The 22,400-nt window shown below is 36.0% G+C and overlaps 2 protein-coding genes across 3 annotated transcripts in view; both read left to right on the forward strand.

The window, feature by feature from the left end:
* ptprr (protein tyrosine phosphatase receptor type R) overlaps positions 1-5,140 on the forward strand; it is a 91,812-nt gene extending 86,672 nt beyond the window's left edge. Inside the window, exon 14 of the mRNA XM_088644556.1 lies at positions 1,250-5,140. Within this exon, the coding sequence (XP_088500682.1) occupies positions 1,250-1,343 (94 nt within the window). The 3' untranslated portion in view covers positions 1,344-5,140. The remainder of the gene's footprint in view (positions 1-1,249) is intronic.
* A 2,893-nt stretch (positions 5,141-8,033) lies between these two features.
* LOC148654703 (receptor-type tyrosine-protein phosphatase beta-like) overlaps positions 8,034-22,400 on the forward strand; it is a 56,869-nt gene continuing 42,502 nt past the window's right edge. The window contains exons 1-4 of one of the 2 annotated variants that reach the window (XM_088644557.1): positions 8,034-8,178; positions 9,193-9,594; positions 13,634-14,271; positions 17,327-17,597. In XM_088644557.1, coding sequence (XP_088500683.1) covers positions 8,124-8,178; positions 9,193-9,594; positions 13,634-14,271; positions 17,327-17,597 — 1,366 coding nt within the window. In that variant the 5' untranslated portion in view covers positions 8,034-8,123. Of the gene's footprint in view, positions 8,179-9,192; positions 9,595-13,633; positions 14,272-16,365; positions 17,097-17,326; positions 17,598-22,400 lie in introns of those variants that run through there. The other variant, XM_088644558.1, reaches the window with a different exon arrangement.

Here is a 22,400-nt window from a genome sequence, read left to right on the forward strand (position 1 = left end):
ACAGGACACTATTGTATACTTTAATTTCTTCATTATTTTAATTTAATGGCAAGAACCACAGAAAACATAGAAGCAGCTGATTCTCAGAAAACATTTTTTTTACTTTGTCTTCCTCTGCGTTATGCAATAGGACATTAAAAAACTTCTTCCCAACATTTTAATACATCTAACTTTTTGTTTTCTCCAGTTTTAATAATAACTGCAGGAGCAACACAGAAAAATAGGGATTCCTTACTAACGTGTTGGTCTGAGTGTTGTGCATATACTCAGTGGTGGTCAAAAACACTTTCCTGTGCTTGTGCAAAGAGAGGCGTGATGATGTTAAAGGGTGGAGGGCTGGGAACACTGTTAGGACCCCTTTGGTCTGTGCAGACAGGATGTCAGAGATTGTGTTCCACAGTCTGAATATGATTTAGTGCTCAGTCCCTGGGAGGGGCTACCGTTAGCAGAGAAGAACAGGAAAGAAGTAAAACTAAGCAGGATGAGATCTCTGCAGGCCACATTATAAGTATAATTAGTCTTTACAAACTGTCCCGGGTCATGACTGTTAAGAGCAAAATCATGGCTAAGAAAGAACAGACCATTAATTCACTCTTAACTTTTTGTAACACAGCTCTATAGAAAACAGGTCTTTTTGCACATGTAATGCCAAAGCAAGTAGCCATGGACAAGTGATTTGTCTTTTATAATACAGTGTCATGCTGCAGTGTATTTTAGGGTAATTGTCAGTAAGTAACAATTCATAATAACAAGCCAATACTTCATATTTGCTTTACCCCTATATAAATCCATTTGCACCAGTCTGCTGCAATTATTCTGTTCCGTTCCCACGTCTACTAATCATGCTTTCAAGTTCCTCGACATCTTTATCTTTGATTACTACATAAAGTATATGTGTATATGATGGAATGTATACTTGTGGTCTGTGGTTGAAATACAGTATGTGATATGTACCTGTATGTGGTGGACTGTTGTAAAGCATTTCCTTTTCTGGTTTATTTTTTCATCCATGCTTAAGAAAAGCATTGCTATAGCCAGTGTACTGTACAGTAAGTGTAACTCTGTGTGCGAATACAGCTGCAGACAGTAGTAGATGTACTGTAGTTTGCAGAAGATGCAGAAGACAAAGAAATACTGAGGACAGATGTGGTAAAACATGTCTAGAGTACATTTGAGCATAATGTGTTCTTCCCCCTAGCTTTGATTATGCTGAGACTTTTTTGTCATTTTGTTTCTTCTCCATGTGTAGAGGAGGCATGATCCAGACAGGTGAACAGTACGAGTTTGTGCACCATGCCTTGAGTCTCTACGAAAGCAGGCTCTCCACCGACGCTGGCCAGTGATAATTTGTTGTGCTGTTTTGCCAAGTCTTCGTTTATTTGGAGGAAGAGTTGAAAGGTAATTGTATTACCTACTGGCAGCATCTCACGCAAGGAGTGCGATCCAGTTGCGTTTCTCTAAGATGAACTTGTGTGGCACAAGTTAGGATGGCAGGTAACCTGGAAAGATGAGTGTCCATTAATGAATGTAGTATATCCTTCTTTTCTTTTATCTGCCTCAAAAAAGCTTTTCTTATAAGAATTTATGCATTCCATCTCATTGCCATTGCAGTGCTGCAGGTTTAAGTGTATTCTTACAGTATGGTTGTACCAGTAGTACCCAACAACTCTTGACTTCTGCCAGTAGTATCCAGCTTCTGCATAAGTAACTAATGGCTGTTCTTGATGCTAATGAATTTGGTATCTACAGCCAGTTTTACTTATTTGATTTTGATGAAATAGTAAGTTGAAAGAAAATGGGAATCAGTTAAATGCTTGCAAAATGGGAGATCAAACTGACAGAAGTTACAATTCAAAAGACTGTTATACTCTACTCGACGTGGTTGAAGTATTTGTGAGCCAAACCGTCCCAGCAGACACATCTGCAGCAGGAGGCTTAAACCAAATCAGGTTATGAATTACTCATAGGTTTTCTGGTTAATTTGTTCTATGATTATTGTTAATACAGAGGTAGGGGAGAGTGGTGTTAACCAGAAATGGACAGACAAAAAATATGAAGGTCCAGGTAACATGGAATTCTGTTTCAACTCAATACACTTTTTTTTTCATTTTGCTGTCCTGTTTTTCTGCCAATTACACAGAAAGCTACAAAAAAAACTTTTACCAAAATATGAACTACATGGACAACAACAAGCTATCCTGCCTAAATATTTTAGAACATATGGCATGTATTACTTGTGGCTTTTTGGTATGTGAAGGATGCTTGAAATGTTTCCCAAAGAAGCTCCTTTGCCATTTAATGCTTATATTTATTACTGAATCCTATTATGCTTAAGGTGGTGGCTTTGATAGCCTCGTCTTGTAGTTAAGCCACTCACAACATTGGTACATTTACAAATCAGTTTTACACACTTTTCCTAATAATGGCCTGTTTAATATAGCCATTTGTCAGGGTTAAATCATGACAAATTTTAAAGGGCTGTTCATCGTATCTTTACAACATCCTGACCATGTCAAAGATCAAAACAGTAAATTTATTGGGGCTACAATTAAAGGAGGTTTCTGTTTAAAGTATTTGTTCTGTTAAAATCAGTTCATACGTTAAAGCAAGTGCTAGCATATCAATGCATAATATTATATTTTTAGGTATATTTAAGTTTGTAAACATCAGAATGTGGAAAATACATAATCACTTGTCGATCATCAAACAGAAAACTACTGTTACATTTGCATTAATCAGTTATTGTACAGCGTATTGTATCCTCTTCATTTAATATCTGTACTGTACCCCACACTTTTCTATTTTTTCCAAATATGCTCACAGTAACAGGAGGAAAGAGCAATAATTTCATCCAACTTTAAGACTGAAGTCCACAGATCTTTATGCAGATTAATAGCTGTTCACATACATTCCTGTATGTACTGTATGGTACATTAAGAAAATATAGTAGACAAACAGTATATGTAAAACAGTAAAACAGTATATTTATAAACAGAAAGTATATTTTAACTGTTTTACACTTTAAACAGTAGGCAAAACTGTCCCTGGGGTAGCACTGCTCCTGTAGACTACACACTGGTTCATAGATCTCAGACTGCAAAAGCTGTCTAACCCTAACCATAGCCTCCAAGAAACAGTCTGAAATTTTCTGTGCTATAAAGTGCTGTCATTAACATTGCTAATAACCTTTGAGCTCATTCGTATTCGGTGGGTTTTTGCTTATTTCACATTCACTTAATCATCAATGATTTACAGTATACTTCCACTTAATGAATTCCAATTATGAATCAGAATGGGCAAATTGTTGGATTAAAAGATGATTGTTGGTACAAGAATGCTTCACATCTTTTTGAACCATGGAACACATATACAAGGTAAGCGAAGCCTGATTCATTGATCCATCCACAGTGCCAGCGTACTGCTGCTATCCTGATCAATTATCAGTCAAGTTCTGTTCCCAGCAGCAGAGCTTCACTAAGATTAGTCCGTCCTTCAGTGCTGCAGTACAGTCCCTTTCAACACCAGATCCTTTTCAAAGCGCCCTTTTTCAGATAATGAAATATTAAAATATGCATCAGCGAAACTGGATGGTTAAGAAATGTAAGTGAGAATTTTTGATTATGTAGAATTAAACAACTAATAGGGAACAAATGCAAGTAATGGATGCTGGTGTGCTTTGCTCCCAAATACTTCTACTACTGGTAACAGCTATAATTAATATTTTGAGATTTTCAGACTTTACCTGATATGAATTTGTACCGTATTTATAAAAATGTGATATTTACATGTTATTTCACTAAAGTCAGTTTTATGCAGAGGATTTTTTTTGTTGTTGTTGAGAATTTGGGGTTCAGTACAGTATGTAAATGTTACCAAACTGCTTTACTTTATATACATGTGAAAACAATGTAAATGTAAAAGTGCTATTATAAATTATGTGGCTGGCATATCTTTTGACCACATAACATCTTGCTGCTGAAACTGCAAGTGTTTAAAATTTTAGGGAAAAAAAAGATATCTGTTTGACTATGAAAACATTTAGAAACTTTTTTGTATGTAATGATTTTTTTAATTATTGTTTGTGATACAAAGGTTTTAAAAAATATATTTGTCTATTTATAGTAGATCTACAGTATGTAGCAGGTACAATGCACAATGCCCATTACTTATTGTGTAAAAATCCAAAATGTCAGTGTATATTGTTTACTGTTTGTAGAAATTATCCACTATGTGGTCTGATGGCTATATAAGCCATATGATGAGCTTTTGAATATATATATATTAATCAAGATGAATGTTGTGATATGTTAACTACCTAATATATACCCATTTATATACATAAAACTATATACTGAACATATGTATGCCACAAATTGTATGTAAGAGAGTAACAGAGCTGCTAAACTGAATGACTACATTATTCATTAACACCTTATTTAAAGGTTGCTGGGGCTGGCTTGTACTTCATCTGCTTTGCCAATTAATAAAATATGAATACTTTGTGATTCGGAACACAAAGAACGTGAAATAAGAAGTGATTATGAAAGGTGGTGTAAGGAGAAATTTAGGTCATAGACACTGACATGGAATGACAGTAGCTGCACTTCTGGTAGTGTAGGTCCACTTTCATTGTTAAAGATGAATTTGAAACGATGGACACTAATTACAGTAGGGTGGCTTTATGAAACGCAGACACAACACTTAAGTGATTGATGGACACGTCTTGTCATTCAGGTCCTCGTGCCTTTGGTTTCTTAATCACACCAAGAACGCTTTTGTCTTGAGACCAAATGAGCCAGTTTACTCTCTATTCACTGCCTTTAACACAAGGCAAAGACCAGTCTTGTAACACTTCAGCAGTTACTCAGCAGTGGACTTTCTTACAGTGTCTATTACTCTAGGTGATGTGACTGGTAGGAGTCTAGACTAATTTTCCATCTGCAGCTCATTTACTGTGGATTAGAGATTTTAGCCACAGGTGAAACAGGGCAAATTGGTGATACCATTAAAAAATAGGGGTATCATACTGTAAGCCAATTTGCAAGAAGTCTCAGTTCCTGGGAAGTTTGTTACAGTATAATATACTATTCATTAATAGATCTGGTTTTGATTTATCTATCTGGCACATAAAAAAAAACAATCAGAATCACCTCAAGACAGTTCAACTCATTTTATAAGGTGTAAAAAAATGGTTCATTTAATTATCCTATATTAAAACTCTTAACAATGTACACTACTTTGCAAAATAATAATAATAATAATTGCTTACACTTATATAGCGCTTTTCTGGAGACTCCACTCAAAGCGCTTTACAGGTAATGGTCTCCCCTCCACCACCACCAATGTGCAGCATCCACCTGGATGATGCGACGGCAGCCATAGTGCGCCAGAACGCTCACCACACATCAGCTATTAGTGGGGAGGAGAGCAGAGAGTAATGAAGCCAATTCATAGATGGGGATTATTAGGAGGCCATGATTGGTAAGGGCCAATGGGAAATTTGGCCAGGACGCCGGGGTTACACCCCTACTCTTTTCGAGAAATGCCTTAAAAAGACTTAAGGCATCTTAAGCACAGTCTGGAGTTCCAAAATCTGTATCTTATCAACAACTTTTTTTGTGAACAATTTGTTCAAGGCTTTCACTAATGTTTTCTACTATTATAACTGTTAATCCAGTCTAGTTTAGGATAAATAAAAGCCTAACTTGTCATTTTATCAATCATTACTTCACATTGACCACATTGATCAGATTCTCTAAAATCTTGATCACACCAGTTCAAAGCAAATTAGGGCCGTCATGAACTGTCAATATGAAATGTCATAGTGGTTACTACAGTATATTTACCATTCAACTAATTTCAGTCACAATCACCAGTCAGATCTAGTTGAATCATTGTCAGGTTGTTCCTTATATTGTACATATCTGTGGATCTACATTCAGAGCTACAAAATACTGATGTATCAAGATTAACTGTTAATTTTAAACAAAATAGCTAAAATGTCAGTTAAAAGTTGTGATTGAATTGTGTTCCTGTATATAATGGGGAAACAATAAGTGAAAATAGCAGAACAAAGCAAAATGTGTAAGATTTGTGAGCTAAATTTCATAACCTTTTTGTTACATTAATATATAAGAAGTCCTTAAAACACTCACAATGCCATTTTGCTTAATACAAGTATGATTTATTTTGGGAGTGTATAAACTGTTAGATCTTTCACCAACAGAAACATTTTTTAATTTCATCTTTTCAAATTACATCTGTGTAGATTTGCTTTATTATTTTGTGGTTATCTGATCCAGGTACTGTAGGTCAGAAATGCCATATTATAAAGTATAATTTGTTTCTACCAAATTTATGATCAATCTCTGTAAGATACATAATAGGTTGTTGAAATATTCTTACCCTTATGAAAATGTTTAAGTGTTTCTATTGGAATGTTTAAAGAAGCTTATTGTTTTTTATACAGAACTGAGACATTTCTGTAGAAACCTGTATTTATAAGTTATTTTTGTAATGGTACAGTAGTTAAGATGGTAGCCTCCAGTAACAGTACAATTTATGGCTTAATGTTTGTAGCAATATCGATACTGTGAAAATTATATATCCAGTCAACACTAGATACTGTACAGTAACATTGTACAGTACATAAATATTTGTTACAATCTTAAAGTTTGTTTTCCTCTGCTGAGCTGGGATGTTTTTTTATTACACTTTTCTTTGATCCAACCTCTCTGCTATAAAAATGAATGCTGATTATCAGGTTAAGATACAGTACTTGCTCTGAATGTCTAGAGCTTTTTGTGTACTCATATGCATGTGTAATATGAGGCCCTGCATTGAAGACAAGTTTAAACACCATGGGATGTTATTTTTTAAATCCAGGGTGAACTGTTTCTGGGTGGATTGGTCCGGTTTAAACCATTTCAAACACAGTTTGTATTGTGTTGACTTTCTGACTTCGCTGTACACTTCTGAGCCCAACAGACATGGTCTTTATTTTTAATGAAGTATATTACACTTGATTTGAAAGTTCTTTCTGATACCATGCTTTAATAAAACATTTATCATCTTCTCCTTTTCAGCTACTGTAAAACACTTTAACAAGCCTTCCTCTTATGGAGGGTGTAGAGTGGGCTCTGTTGAAGCTTTGTGGTCAGGTGAGACCAAGGTTATATTGTCTGTGAAACAAGCCATGCCACACAGCTTTCAAATAAGTGTTACACATATATTCTTTAAAAAGGAAGTCACAGAGTCCTCAGGTTAGAGTGTCTTGTGGGAATATTTGTTTCCTGGGATAGAGTGAGCAGTGTAAGGCTGTACAGGCTCTGTATTGTTAACTATTGATGTTGACTTTATATTCTATACTGCCAATAAACCTATATTATTTTAAAAGATCAAGTCTCATGTTTCTGTTTCTGTTTCTGTAGTGCACTATGCTTCTTTTTTAGAATTCTTCCCTACCTTAAGCAATGTCTTGCAGAAATGCACATATAAATGTATTTTTGTTCAGTTTTCCAGGGCTAACTGTAATGAAGACACTATCCAGTTTCCTTACTGCCCTTTAATATTGTTATTACTGTATGTACAGTGTAAAATTACATTGAATCGGGTACAAATGTATGTACGTATAAACTGCGATGGATACAAACTTTTCTGGAATTTTATGCATAACAGACATAAACTAAAAGTACACTTAGTTTGGATATTGCTGTGCCTGCTGCACCATCACTGCGGTTTAAGTGGTATATCGTAACGCTCACAGGATCACAGTAACTCAGCAGATTCTAAATTACCTGCCTGCTATCACGATGGTGGCGTAAACATGTAATTAAAGTAAATTGCCATTGCTAACTTTAACGCCCTCCACACCACAAATATGGTAGTAACTGGTGTTAAGAGACACAGTATTGCAGCTGCAATGTACTTTTCTATTTCCGAAAAGATAGTACTTCCATTTTGATGAGTCCCACTAAATGATATTATACTATGAAACTCCTAAAACAATTGAATAGAAGGAAGTGCTCGTCATTGACTTTTTCCCCTGAAGGCGCATTTCCTCTTCAAGCCTTAACTTTGCTCATCGTAATTTAGTGGAAGCGTGAAACTGTAGTACAAGTAAAATGGATACCTTGTTTTTGACTGCGATATTATTTTGCCTGACTTTTACTAGGACAGGTAAGTAATGCGCTTTGCTGTGTCCTTTCTAATCCTGTAGTTTTCAACCTGGAGCCGGTTTCGAAAACGTGCTTTGATGGTTGATTAAAGTTTGCCAAATCCTAACGGAAACCTATCCTGGTTTTCATCTTTACACAATGGCAATGAAATTGGGCCAACATACTTGATTATGTTTATGTTATTTCTTATTAAAACAAACATTAAAATGTCTAATTACGCTGCTGGGTGTCTTCTGATTTACATAAATCGATTTTAAATGTATGCATCTTTGTTTACAATGGTGTAGTATGTTATGCTAACAACGTACACTTAACATTGTCTTGGTATCATGATAACATCATTATTTCAGAATAGATCCAACGGTTATTAATGGTCTACTGTATATGTTTTCTGAAACGCAGGTGCTGTATTATTCTTATACTTGGGTTTGTTTTTTTTCTTTATTATTTTCCTCAAGATGGGAATTAGTTACTGTTTTACAGCTATAAATGTGTATAATGTATAAACCTGTATTGTTTTTACACTAATAATCCTACTAACTGCTTTGGAAAGACATACTGTATACTGAAACAAAAATAACACCGAACTTGATGAAGGTGAGACATACGAACTAAAGTGGTTTATGCTTATGAAATGATTTTGGATGATGTGCAGTATGCTGAAATTGCTGAACACTTTTATACAGTACAGTATATACATAGTATACAGTACCTTGATTTTTTTTTTACCATCGTAATAGTAAAACTTCCCATTAAGTTAAACAATGTAACTTTTAAGTCGTACATTTTTTACCTAACGTAAATATTATCTTATCAATGCAGTTACGCAGATCAGTCATAATAATTTATTATATTAAAATGTTAATGTAAAATGTTAGTAATTTATAGTTCTGCATGAAAGGGGGCTGTGCAAATGCGTCGAAATCTTCTGCTATTATTGTGCAACCTTACATAATTCGTGAATTATTAAAAGAATTATTACTACTGTATTAGTAATTACGTTTTTTATTTGTAGAGGAGTTCCTAATTGCCCACACGTCAAAAAGGCTATGTCTCTCGACACTTTACAAGGCTGTAGTCCTTGTCCAGTGCAACATGACCAGTCCCTATCAACAGTGGACGTGGACAAACGACTTGAAACTTCTCCACCTTCAGTCCTCCTTGTGCTTGTGGTTCAACTTGAGTAGCGATCTTCCTCGTCACGCACGCCTAGCCGCCATTGGCAGATGTTCCAGCGCACCTGGCTGGAAGTGCTACGACGACAATGGGACTTTCGGGGTCATCGACCGTCCGCTGTTCCTCAAGAAACAGGGCCTGCGAGTGGTCCTCAGGGGAGAACAGAGGTATTCTAACTGGACTAAGTACGAGGTCGAATCTGGAAGGAAAGTAATCACGGGAAGTTTATGTGCAAAGAAAGGTGAGAGGTTTCATTTCTTATGCACTGGCAGCGGCAGTGAGAGTGGGCAGCGAAGAAGTAAACATTTAAATCTTTAAGGTTAAACATGCAACATCGTTGAAGGCGATTGCTGTTGGTGCAATATACAGTAAATGTCGCGCTTGTGACTTACGTACCAGGCACGAAAAACTACGCGTTCTGAAAACTTGCCAAAATGAGAGAAGTACTGTGGTTACCCGCCTTCCATCAGCGGGATGCGCCTGAACATCTGTGAAAATGATTTGTTTCATTTTCGGTAACAAGGGGAAAGGGAATAGTGATTACGGCAAGTACCGTGTGATAGTGAATATTCTAAAATCTTTCAGTGGCTTGGCTTTTTTTTTAAAGTTGGTCTAAATGAAAGTAAAGGATATTACTTTTGATACCCATTTCCCTGCACATTGTGCTTAGGGATTTGACCGACCCAAACACAGGCACAGGAATTTCGTAAGCAATCTCTCCTCTTCCTGGCAAATTTGGCAGTAGAGACCATGGCCGACAAGTTCATCCACCCTGTCTGTGATAAGTAATGCAAAGTCCTGCATTCTACCGTTCTAATCACTAATCAGACCTCTATGAGAGGTGAACGTCTTATTTTGACCTCTTCACATCTAAGCTCCTCTCAGAACAATTAGATTGAGATACCCGATGTGCCTCATTCACTTTGAATCGCCAAATACACCTTTTAGTCATACAGTATACCTTGTAATGGTAGAAAAAAGGGTAACCATTTCCTAGTTGTACCCATTTTCAGATGAAGTATAGAACTGGTGTAGAGGTACAGAGGAACTCAAGCTGGTGATACTAACTTAATTCTTTCCCCAGGAGAGACACTTCTGGCTCAGACATCTTTATTGATAAATTAAAACAAACACCTAGTTGTATTTTGTACATTCTATACAATATGATGCCATTGCTTTACTTTTTTATTTCATTTTAAAGAGCGGCAGGTTCTGAAACATCCATCAGGATTATTGTTTTGTGGGTTATGCCAAGTATGTGTTTTTAATTAAAATAAATTCCTGGATTTCCTTCATTTATTTAGCTTCTAAAGTACGGTTTCAAAAGAAGTTTTGTTCCTAGCTTTACAGAATGATTGAATCTTTTAAATCAAGGAGGCATACTGTGCATGAAACATCAGTGAAGGATGCAAACAGTAGATACTGTTTGTTTGCAAACAGTAGAGGGTGTCAGAAAAATCCCTTGGTTAGATCCTGCAGAATTCTGTTTGCACACATGCTCTGCAACATACAGTAAGTAGTTTGGATTTAATTGTAAAACCTCAGTGGGGCTGTTATGTCTAAAAAATGCAAAACAGAGATTCTGTTTTTAAATCATGCAACTACAATTTAGTGTTTGTCAAACGTATCCTCATACTTGCTTCATCCTGAAAAGGTTTTGGTTTTGAAAGTTTTATTGGACTGTTATTGCCAAAACATTCTCTGGGAGTTTATTAATTTTGTCCAGTTTGATTTCTCTTCATCACCTGCTGTATAACAATGCTGTAAAACCATCTGAAGTATACCCCCACTTTATTCAGCTGACTTAGGTGTAAAGGCTGTGTTAAACCACAGTTCTAGCTAACTTGTGAGAAGAATTTGCCTTTGGATAATAGTTCTGGGCCTTGATATAGAGTATTTTTATATTTTGCAATAGATTGCTCTTTTCAGTGCAATATAAATATTTTATATAATAAAGTCAGATTAAATAACAGCTCACCATAACAACCAAATATTCAGTAGCTGTAGCGATGTGCGTACTCTGGATTTAAAATAGTTTGATTTGATCTTTTCTGGATTTTTCTGTCTTGAATTTACAAGGCTCACCTTTTTTTACACGAAATTTAGTAGTGCTGTTAAGCAAAGGGAATTTGCTTTTTATTACCTGTATATTTTGTGGCAAGTACTTTTTGCTCTAAATTTCTTGGCGCCAGCATGATGAGAGAGATGCTACTGAATATTTGTAGTATTTGTAATAGGTTGTTTTGAACTGGCTGTCCTCTATATTGGTTAGACCCCATTACAGTATTGAAAAATTGCTGGTTAAAATGGAGAACCATCTGCTCCAGCACTCTTGGTGTTTACAGCTTTCTCTCAATATGTAGGATTTTTTCACTTTGGAGAAATTTTGTGGGGTGAATGGCATTTTTTGTCTATTGTTTCTGTTTCCTTTACAGAATTGAAACTATTCCTGGGGCTAAAATTAATTATGAGTCCTTATATGGGACTATGTATTTGAACCACTATGCCTTTTGCTGATATTATTCACCATCATGGTTTTCACTTTGACTCATATGCTGATAACACAATGAAACATTTGGGGGATTTTTCAACAGCTGACTGTATTCTGCATAATTGACATAGAGTTGTAGAAATCTGTAAGTTTTCCTCAACATAATACTGGAAAATGGATTTTCATCTCATATTCATATTCTGCCTTCTTATTCATATTCTTTTGACATATCCTGTGGCGTTTTTGTACTTTGCCTAAACTCCACTAACGGTATATAAATCTTGATGGTAGTACAGTATTTGTTATACTGTACAGAAGAAAATCTACTTTTGTAACAGTACTTTACAACACCCTCACCACCAATACACATGTAATCCACGAGAAATATCTAAAAATCAGCATCTTCCTGAAGAGAAAAGGCTACTGTTTCACCCAGGTTAAGGGTGGTAGAACACAGCTAAAAACAAACTCCAAAAACATGTGAGTCTGCTTTGGTCTTTATCTGTGCAAGAACAACCCAGCCCCTATCAGATAAACTCAAGTGTCTGCTATGGACAGCAATAACTATCGGCAGTTTTGAACCACTGTATTAAAAGTACTTTCAGAGATTCATATTGACTTCTTTTTCATCAGAATATCTGGCTGAGTAAAAAAGTGCAAAAAGCACTCTTATAGGCTGTGTTTCTAGATGCATTTCTGATATGAAATGCCAGATATGAATGCATTTAAAGGATTTTATTTGTGAGAAACTGCATGAGTATTCAAAAGAAAATAAAAAGCTTCCAAAGGAATCAAACTGGCGCTGGCTCTGGTAATTGGTTTCATGATAATGTTTCAATTCAGATATGTATTATGTAGGAGGGGTGGTGTCATCTACTACAGGTATGTTTCCCCCATAATAGAGAGAGAGAGAGATCACTTTATTAGCCATATACATTTTTTGCATAAGGAATTTGTCTTTTCGCATACCCCAGCTTGCTCTCCATGAGACACAGACACACAGACAGGTAGAGAAGCTTGGGAAGCTTACTGTATATTTAGTTTATAAAAAAACTTCTATGAAGAGCAATGCAAAACAATGAACTAAAAAATAAAATTTGGAATAAGGTTAGATATGAGATGTACCGTTATCAACATTGGTGGGACCAATTGCAGCTTATTATTGAGCCCTTGTAATGAACTTGGTCGTAAAGACTGATGGACTTCCGATACCCTTTCTAATCTCCTTAAGTTTGAATTTTTCTGCTCATACAGTATGCTTGCAGGTACAGTATCTGTAGTAGAGCAGCAGAACGTGTCTGTCTTGGCTCTGGGGATCCCAGTGTCTTCTGATGTTTGTTTAGGTTACCTATGAAATGTTATCATAATTCCAAGTGTGTGCTTTGTAGGAAATAAAAATAAAAAGTTACAATTAAAAGCCCAGTTACTGTAAGTAGCTGGTCTCAGGTGAAGTGTAAACAAAAAGACCCTAGGATTGGTTCTAGCAGATCAGCAGTCTTTGGTCTCTTAGCTCTCTCTGCAGAAATTTGTTGTGGAAGGCAAAACAGCACAAAATTTGTTTTGTGTGTTATGTGTGGTCTACATTACGTTAAAACTAATAATTTACAGTTCGGCCCCAATTGTGTAGCAAGATGTAATCGTGGACCCTTTGAGCGTTTTGTATTCGTGGAAGGTTTGTCTAAATTGATACAGTATGCCGGTGTTGGATTAAATTAGTTACTGTATTTTACTTTTCTGTGTCAATCTTAAAAACAGAACACAATTTAAGAAGTGTTTTTATGTTTTTCAGGTCTTGCTGCAGAACGAACTACACCAATTGTGTCTACACCTGCTAGCACAACAAGTACTATTACAACTAGTACAAGTACTAGTACAACTAGTACAACAAGCACTAGTACAACTAGTTCAAGTACTAGTACAACTAGTACAACAAGCACTAGTACAACTAGTACAAGTACTAGTACAGCTAGTACAAGTACTAGTACGGCCAGTACAACTACGGGTACAAATTACCAAATACCTGTACATAGCACCACTGCAGCAACTATTATGAGCACAACTGCAAACCAAAGGAAAGCTGATATTACTGCTACAGTTACAGAGTCTAGCACTGCTCCCAGTACAGATATATTACATACAGATAAAGCTATAACACTCACTGCAACCACTAGTACAGGATTGCAAAGTTCTACCACATTGATGGTCACCAGCACAGATCTAACTAAAAACAGTGTTTTGACCACAGGTTTGACTTTCGTTCCTCCTAACAATATGATTTCTACTGAGACACAAACTGTCACATATGTGGCCTCTGAAAGATTTGTTACAACGAGTCCTGAAACTGAACCTATCCATACTGCAACTTCCTCTGTTACAACACAACCTACTGGGCCAGCAACTGACTCCACCACTGTCACAACTGAACAGGTGGGTACGGACTGAGATTTGATGGTGGATGGAGTGACTTATTAGATAGCAGAGAACACTAATTACTAGTATTATCCACACAATCAAAGAACAGATCCTTAAGAATTGCTTATCAGTGCTCATGGCATAACTTTTATTATTCTCTATCTTATGTATGTATGCCAAAGTTATGCAAGAATAAAATTCCAAGCATAGCTATTAATTCTTACTAACTAGTTATGGCAAACGTATATACAGACAACATAATATTTCAATTTAAATTAAGTGGATCTGTCTTCAAAGTAGAGCAGTTAAAATCGTCTCAAAGTTCTGTAACAGGTTTTGATTTGTTGGAAAGCTACAGAGAGGTATTTGAACTTGCCCTTTTTTCTGCACACTGTTTCAGTCATTGGCTATGACTTCTGCTCTATACTGTAAATGTGGTCAGAATTGATGTGATTAGTAAGTTCTTTTTTGGGAGAGCGATTCTGATTATCACTTTTCAAAACAAAAACCTTCTTCATATCAACTGCATCTGTAGGTGAGCATTTAATTTCATGAAAGATAGGAGTGTTTCCCTGGGATGTGCTTTCTCCTGCTCCTGTCTGTATTATAATTGTACCTCAAGTCATGATGCTCGTTCCCTTTTTGTAATATTTTTTGGCAAGGTACTTACTTCTTTTGTTGAGCCACACTGTTGTATCTGTGATAGTCATGATCTGCGTGAGTTAAACACTTTTCGTCTCAGTACGTTGTGTTTTCCTTTTGATAAAAGCCAAGTCCAGTTTTTTTTTTAAATGTCAGGAAATGTTGGAAAAAGTATCTGGGAGCAGCAGCAGAGGCTCTTATTTAAGCACATCCGGCCTCTCCTAGGCTCCCTTCCGTTCTGTTCTCCTTTTATAGATCACGCCTTTGAAGAAATATGTTTGAAAAATGAGGAGTTCAGACAATACCCAAAGTACAGAGTCTGTAGTCTCGTTTGCATTTAATGCAAGTTAAGTTAACCCACACACCCTAAAATGATTAAATTAAGGAAAGTTTAGCTTAAATTTGTCTCATTCGTTTACACATACAGTATTGTTTCAGCGGTAGATGTGGGGAGCTGAACGTTTTGTGTTTTTTGTTCAGTTAGACCAGTCTGACCTCATCAAATCATTGTTTCAGTGAAACTCCAAACTTAGGAAGTGTAAAGCTGTAGTTGAGAAACTTAGGGTTTTTCCCTTATAGTGGTCTACTTCTATTTAAAATACACTCTGTGTAAAACATTTGACTGCATTCTCTACACCGGGTGTGTGCAATGCAAGTTCAGTACAGGTGTGAGCATTGCAGTTTTAAAAAAAAAAAACAGAAACAAGATTAAAGTAATATATTTAATGATAAATAGCATATTTTGGGAAACAGCTGGTGACTTACTGTACTGTACAGTATATAATATTTCGGTGCAAAAGGCAATAATCATGTTTATTTATTCAGCACTGTTGAAATGGTTGTTTTTATTATATTTTTGCAGTTATTCACTTAAAGGTTCCAGGTATGAGTTGAAATAAAGTGTAGATATCAAGGGTTCTGTGATATAATTAATACCCCATTATCAAGAGTACCACAACAGCTAAAAAAACATGCTTGTTCAATAACCTTTACATCTACTTTGTTGATAACCTATGCAGCATACAGTACATTACAGTTTCTATTGCTGATTAAATATCTATTTCTCGATAAAGAAGTGTTGCATATTTTAAGGTACTATTAATTTAACTTAATTAAATATTAATTTAAAATCTTCATTATAATCCTTGCTATACTGAGTATAGGCTAAACAGTCCTGAATAATGTTTAAACTAAAAATAATGATTAGAAGGTTGAGGAGTTGCCTAAGAAAAACATATTTTGAATCCGAATCGTCCGAATTTTGGCAGTTTTTGATTGGAAAAGGAACCATTTTAAATGCCTTAAAAGACATGTACAGAAAATACGGGAGGTATCTCGGAGTGCATAAAATGACTTAAAGAAGACAAAGAAATTGGTCTCCAGAGAAAGTGAGAGACAGGAAGGAAAGAAGGGTGGGATACGAGAGAGCGTTGGAATAGCAGCTGAAGAATGGCTGCAGGTATTGGACTACTAGAGAAGTGAAAGTCTAAAGCTGTTCTTTTTAATTAAGACGTTACGAGAAATTGACGAGGGGCTCTGTGGGCAAGACCTGGATGCCAAAATTAGATTAGACAACAGAACTGAACTCTAATAACTTTTGAAGGAGGAAAAAAAACGGCTTGATCTCAAGAAAAATTACATTTTTTTTTCCGAGTATGGAAACTGAATTTATCATTCGAAGGCGTTGTCTTGGTGCGCAATTGGCGATCCCAGGTCTGGATTAATAATTTGGAAAGAGCCGAGGAAATTCACTCTTGATTGAGGAAGTGAATGAAAGAGACTGTAGAGAGTAACTGTATCACAATGGCAGCGTGGGAATCGCAGGAGGCTGCGAGCTGTATTTACTTATCAAATGCCCACCAGCATGCTCGTTAAATGCCGCAATTATAGATACCAACACGGTTTCTTTCTGAAGAACCGTCGTGTCTTGTTTTATTAGTCTAAAATCGGAAACTGGATTCATCGCACCTGGGAAAAGTTTGCACTAATTTCAACTACATGTCTTTATATCTATTTTATATAGAGATATATTTTAACAGTTAAGTTATTAATTCTATACTGTAGATGCTGTTTCGAGGTATAAAATCATTATTTATTGAACTGGTAAAGGATAATTTAAAACTACTGAAATCGCAATGCTGAGATGTGAAGCTGGTTTTCTAATAGGCCTGCTTTTTGTAGCATCGACTTTTCTCCAGGTGAGGAAAATATGATTGTACCTGTCTGATTAGCCTGCTCTTTGCCTTTTACATTATTTTATAATTGAACGAGTCTTTATAGTAAAAAAACGGGTAGGTTGAATTGAAATAAGGACTTATTTATTGAATAATATATAATCTAAATTCCATAGAAAGTTCTTAATTTAATAATTATATGGCTGTTTTTTCCGTTTGTTTAACATCTTTTTTTTTTACATTTTGTGTTGCAGTACTGGACTACAGAAGCTGTGCGCTGTACTGTAAACCTAACTGACACCACTGTTTTCAACGACTCTGTTTTGCTAAAATGGATATCCTCTGCCGAATCGTGCAATTTCAGTGTTGTTTATGCACACAACAATTCAAAAATCTCGGACTGCATTGGAGACGTGGGATACGACTTCAGCTACGAATGCGAGGTTAGGGGATTGGAGCCTGGTACTTTGTACCACCTGGGAGTTCAGTCAGTCACAGAGCGGACCAACGTGTCAGTTCAAACCAGTAAGTGAATATAATTATCTACCTGAGCTAAAATATTACCAGAATTGTGCTAATGTATTGGGGACACTATTTGTTCCTTGGTTACGTTTGCTTTTTACTTTTCATTAACAATACCAGCGTTATTTTATTTCCAGCAGTCAACGGTTAATGTTTTTAATTTAAAAAAATGTAAATTTGTACAGTATGTACAGCATACAAGTACAACGAATTTTTAACTTGTTTGTTGGTATAGCACTTGGATGTTTCCCCTTATTATAATAAAAAGAAACCGTAACATTTTTAAAACAAAATATCTGAATCTTTATTAAACAATTGGGAAACTATTTGCCATCTTTTCTAACAGTCCGCGAAGGTTTTGCCTTATTACAATATAAAGTATGGTATGGTCATCGCATTTTTATTGAAGTATAAATTAAAGAAACTACAGTATTCTGTGAAAAGAACTGAAATCGTTATACTGTTAGCCCGGTCTTTTCCTTTGGGGGTTGTTGTAAAGTTAATAATGATTTCAAAGCCGCGATGCATTGTGTCATTTCAGATCATAGATTTCAAATTGAATTTGTATTCTTTTTTAGGTTATTAACGGTATTTGACTAGTGCTACTAATTAATATTAGTTATTGTATTTATACTTTTAACTGCTTTCTACTCCGGATATTGATTTAAAAAAAACATTTTGTTTATTAGAATAAACTTGAAGGGTATAAGGTAGTCATAACTGTGATGATTACTGTTACCTGAGAAGTTAACGATTTTGTGTAATCCTGTTTCATATACTATACTATGATTTTGTACGCATATTATATACTTTTATAAGCTACACTTTAGGCTGTACTGTATATACTACGGATTTGATTTGATGTATTCTTGATTCCCTGCAGTATTGCATTGTTTTCTGATATTCTTTATAAAAAATATATATTAGGACCGCTCCTTGTCATGGATTTGCAGTTTAGCTACTGTAAATGTGTGTGTATCCCAGTTTCTTTGAGCAGTTATGTTGTTTTTTTGTCTTCAGTGGCCTAAAACTAAAACTTTAGTTGTTAGCATGAACTTTGGCGATACATTTGTGTATGCCTTTAGACACGTCTGCAAAAAAAGAGGTAATGTACTGTATGTGCTCTAGTGTTCCTACAAGTCACAAGCAAACATTGTCATACAGCAGATTATAGTGAATGTACTGTACATTGCTGTTTTGAGAGAAAATACTGAGGTAATCAGAAGATCATCACTCTTTTACATAAAATAGAGACATACAGTAGCTCTCTTTTGCCTTTGTAGGTACCAGAGTTTAGGGCTTACAAATAAGTGAAAACCAGTCTTTTTTGTGTTACTTGGCACACAGCAAAATGCATCAGTTGTGTGTGAAGATGTCTTGATGATTTTGTGTCTCAGGTGTGATTAGGCTCTTTGAAAAGTGGATCACTTTGTTTCACAGGTTTCCTGCGGTTAGCCTCTCAGGGGAAATTTTTGTAAATCTGCTTTATCTTGTTTGCTAGTATGAAGTATAAAGAAGGGAAGAAGCCATTTTGCGCTTTGACACCTGTACTAAATCTGTAGGCACGACAAAGTTCATGAGCCAGCTCACGTCTAGACATGGTTTAGACCAGTGATAACTACAGAAATTGTGTCAGTGATGCTCACTGCTTTGTTGAAGTGTTGAAGTATTTTAAGAGTACAAGTATCTGCCAGGACTAGTTTTAACTGTTGCTTAATAATACCATTCCAAAATAATGTACTGTAGTTAATGCAGAATGCTTTGGATCAATATTCTGTATTGTTTTTATCATGGCAGAATACTTTTAAAAAGTGCAGTTCAAAAAGTTTTAAAATACCATGAAAATATGCCATTTTCATTTATGCTTCTTGTTTTTTTTTACATTCTCTTCCCATATCATCTTCTGTTCTGTTGTCTAATCTTTAATTGAAGCTGTCTTATAAAAAAGTGAGCTGGTGTAAAGACCACTCAGTGTGACAAACTGCCTTCAGTGCTTTCAAAACCAGTGTAAAACTATATTTCAGTCATTGCCATTTTGAAATACTGTAGAGTGGTAATGCAGTTATTGATAGAGCAGTTAGAAGTATGCCTTTCACAGTCTGATAGATGCTGGACACAGTCCAGAGGAGAAGTGTATAACAATGCTAGCATCTAATCTTAAGTGTTTGTTTCCAGACAGAACTCCCTCTACCCAGCCATTTCCCAGTCTCATTGTTCCTTTGTACGAACGGATGCAGCAGGACTAAATGTTTTGTTTTGTGGAGCAGATAGATTAGATATAGTGTGCACTTCTGAACTTTACCTTCGAAGCACGCAACCAAAACATTGGTACGTACATTACTCCAATGAAACATGCCCTCTTTGAAGTTAAATGTATTGGCCGGATTAATACACGATAGGTGACGCTACTATGAAATATGCTTTACCCTGATTAAAATACCACATAGCTTTGCAGAAACCTTCCAAAACTGTGAAAGCAAAGATGATAAAACAATCTGATTTTTTTTTATTTCAACAACAAAAGGAAAAGGCGTCCAAAATAAAAAGAAGGTCAGTAGTGGTTATCTCATATAGAAAATTCACCCATAACTTAATAGTGCAAACAAAACATTTCCATATATTAAAGCAGCACATGTTCTAGATCATTTGTATTCATTTTAAATAAAGAAAGGGATGATTTAGCAGAAATAAATACACGTGGGTGAATCAGGGTCTCTAGTAGTATTCATTCTCACTGTTCCAGCAACATTATGTAAAAAACGCAAAGCTGGACAGACACGCTGCCTTACGTGATATTAGGTCGTGCCCAGGTAGATTTCACAGGCACTTAGGTTTCTATCTCTTGGTTGAAAAGAGAAATTGGGGTGAGTACCCAGAAAGAGTGGGTGCAGGTTTGAATTCCACAGTCTGCCCCCTGCTGACTAAACATTGAATCCACCTGGCTGCAGTGTGAAACTGTTTATCATGGGCTGTCATTCCTTATTAATTGCATAAAGGAAACTGCAACAGGACTTTAGGAATTACAGACTCTACATCAGGAGAGTTCTGCGTTTTGAAACCAAGTTCCTTTTTACGTCTAGCGTGAGACTTTCAGGGAAACTCTTGCGGCTTATTGTGTGGCGTACGTTTCTTCTCATTGGGAGCTTTGAATTGTATTCAGCGCCATTGTGTTGAAAACTGAGCCGTCATTTACTTTTTCATGTGCTCCAGGGTTTTTTTTTTTCGGAAGCTGATGAACTTTTGAGCAGCAAGGTCTTTTACAGTAGGGCGCCTTAGGAGGAAGCCATAAAGAAAGGCTCAAGGTTCTCCGGCACGAACCAGTGGAGCTGGCTCAGCTGCTCCTCGGTATCTAAAGGTCTTGCTTTCTTGGGCTGTTTCCTGCGTGGCTCCTACTTACTCAGCACACACTCAAAGATCTCAGCTCCCTGAGAAAGCCTGTATTTTATGCTAAACAATTCTATCACATTTGAGATCTTTTATAAAAAAGACAGAATAGAAAGGAAAAAGGAATAGGTTATTTTAACATAGGGTAAATTAGTTTCTAGAAATTGCCATAACAGTTCGGCTGTTCACTGTTCCTTTTCTACTTTTTTTTCCTGTTGTATCTTTTTGACCAATTTTTATATACCTATAAACTGTATTTCCAATTTACAGCTGTTTTCTTATATTTCTTTTTTATGAACACTACACATTCACAAATCAGCAATCAAAAAACAGAACAAAACAGCTTCAACTTCAACCTACCCTCTCACTCCCATCACCACTCAAAATGGTACCCTATACCTAAAGAGAACAAAAACGTAACCAAAAAGCCTTACTGCAGCCTATGATTGTAATAAGAGAGATAAAGAATGTGTAGAAATAATAAAAAGTAAAGAAGTCAACTGCTTACATATAACATTAGTAGTGCAGTGTTTTAAATAAGCAATCAGTTATAATAGATCAACCTAATCATCTTATACATGAAAGCATACAATATTCTGCTTCCACTTGATTTGGAATCACAGTGATCAGCTTTTGGGCCATTTGTGTTCACAAACAAAATTGCCCCTATCCGTATATATAGAATTTGATGTATTTTATAACCTTATAGACTATTTTACAATATAGGTTTATTCCATGCTGAAAAAAAGAAGAAAGAGAACACAACGTTTCGGCCGTGGAGCCTTCTTCAGGTGTGAGACGGTCACACCTGAAGAAGGCTCCACGGCCGAAACGTTGTGTTCTCTTTCTTCTTTTTTTCAACATGGAATAAACCTATTACTTGTTCCTTTGCAGCCTATGCATGCTGACGCAGCTACCCACCTGAACTACTATTTTACAATATGCTAATACTGGTATAAATGGCAGAAAATGTTGTGGTAGCATCTATTGAGAGGAGCTGTTATAGTGTGTGATACATTCAGAATAGAGCAGCAGATTGGGATGGAGTGCTTTAGGAATAATAAATACAATCCTGCAGGGAAAGATGGTATTATGTCTCAGGAGTCTGGCCAGTGTGTGTTCCCTGTTGTTCTTATAGAGATGTGTACAAAACGGATGCATAAACACTAAATGGTTTGCCTGAACTCTGAAAGCAAGGGTGATACAGAAGCTACGAAACAGCGTGGAAGGATGAGTGATTGGAAAGAAAAGACAGTGCAGAAAATAACACAAATCGATAAGAGAGCAAAGGAGTTTCTTATTACTTTATTGGAAGTGTGAAGAAACTCACGTGACAGAGGAATACTGTACATGCAGTAAGACTTAATCATTGGTTAATATATTCTTAACTGGAACCACAAGACAAGAGGGGACTCCTGGGAG

Source organism: Lepisosteus platostomus, chromosome 9 (genome assembly GCF_059453375.1).
Source record: "Lepisosteus platostomus isolate fLepPlt1 chromosome 9, fLepPlt1.hap1, whole genome shotgun sequence".
In the NCBI taxonomy this organism is placed as follows: domain Eukaryota; kingdom Metazoa; phylum Chordata; class Actinopteri; order Semionotiformes; family Lepisosteidae; genus Lepisosteus; species Lepisosteus platostomus.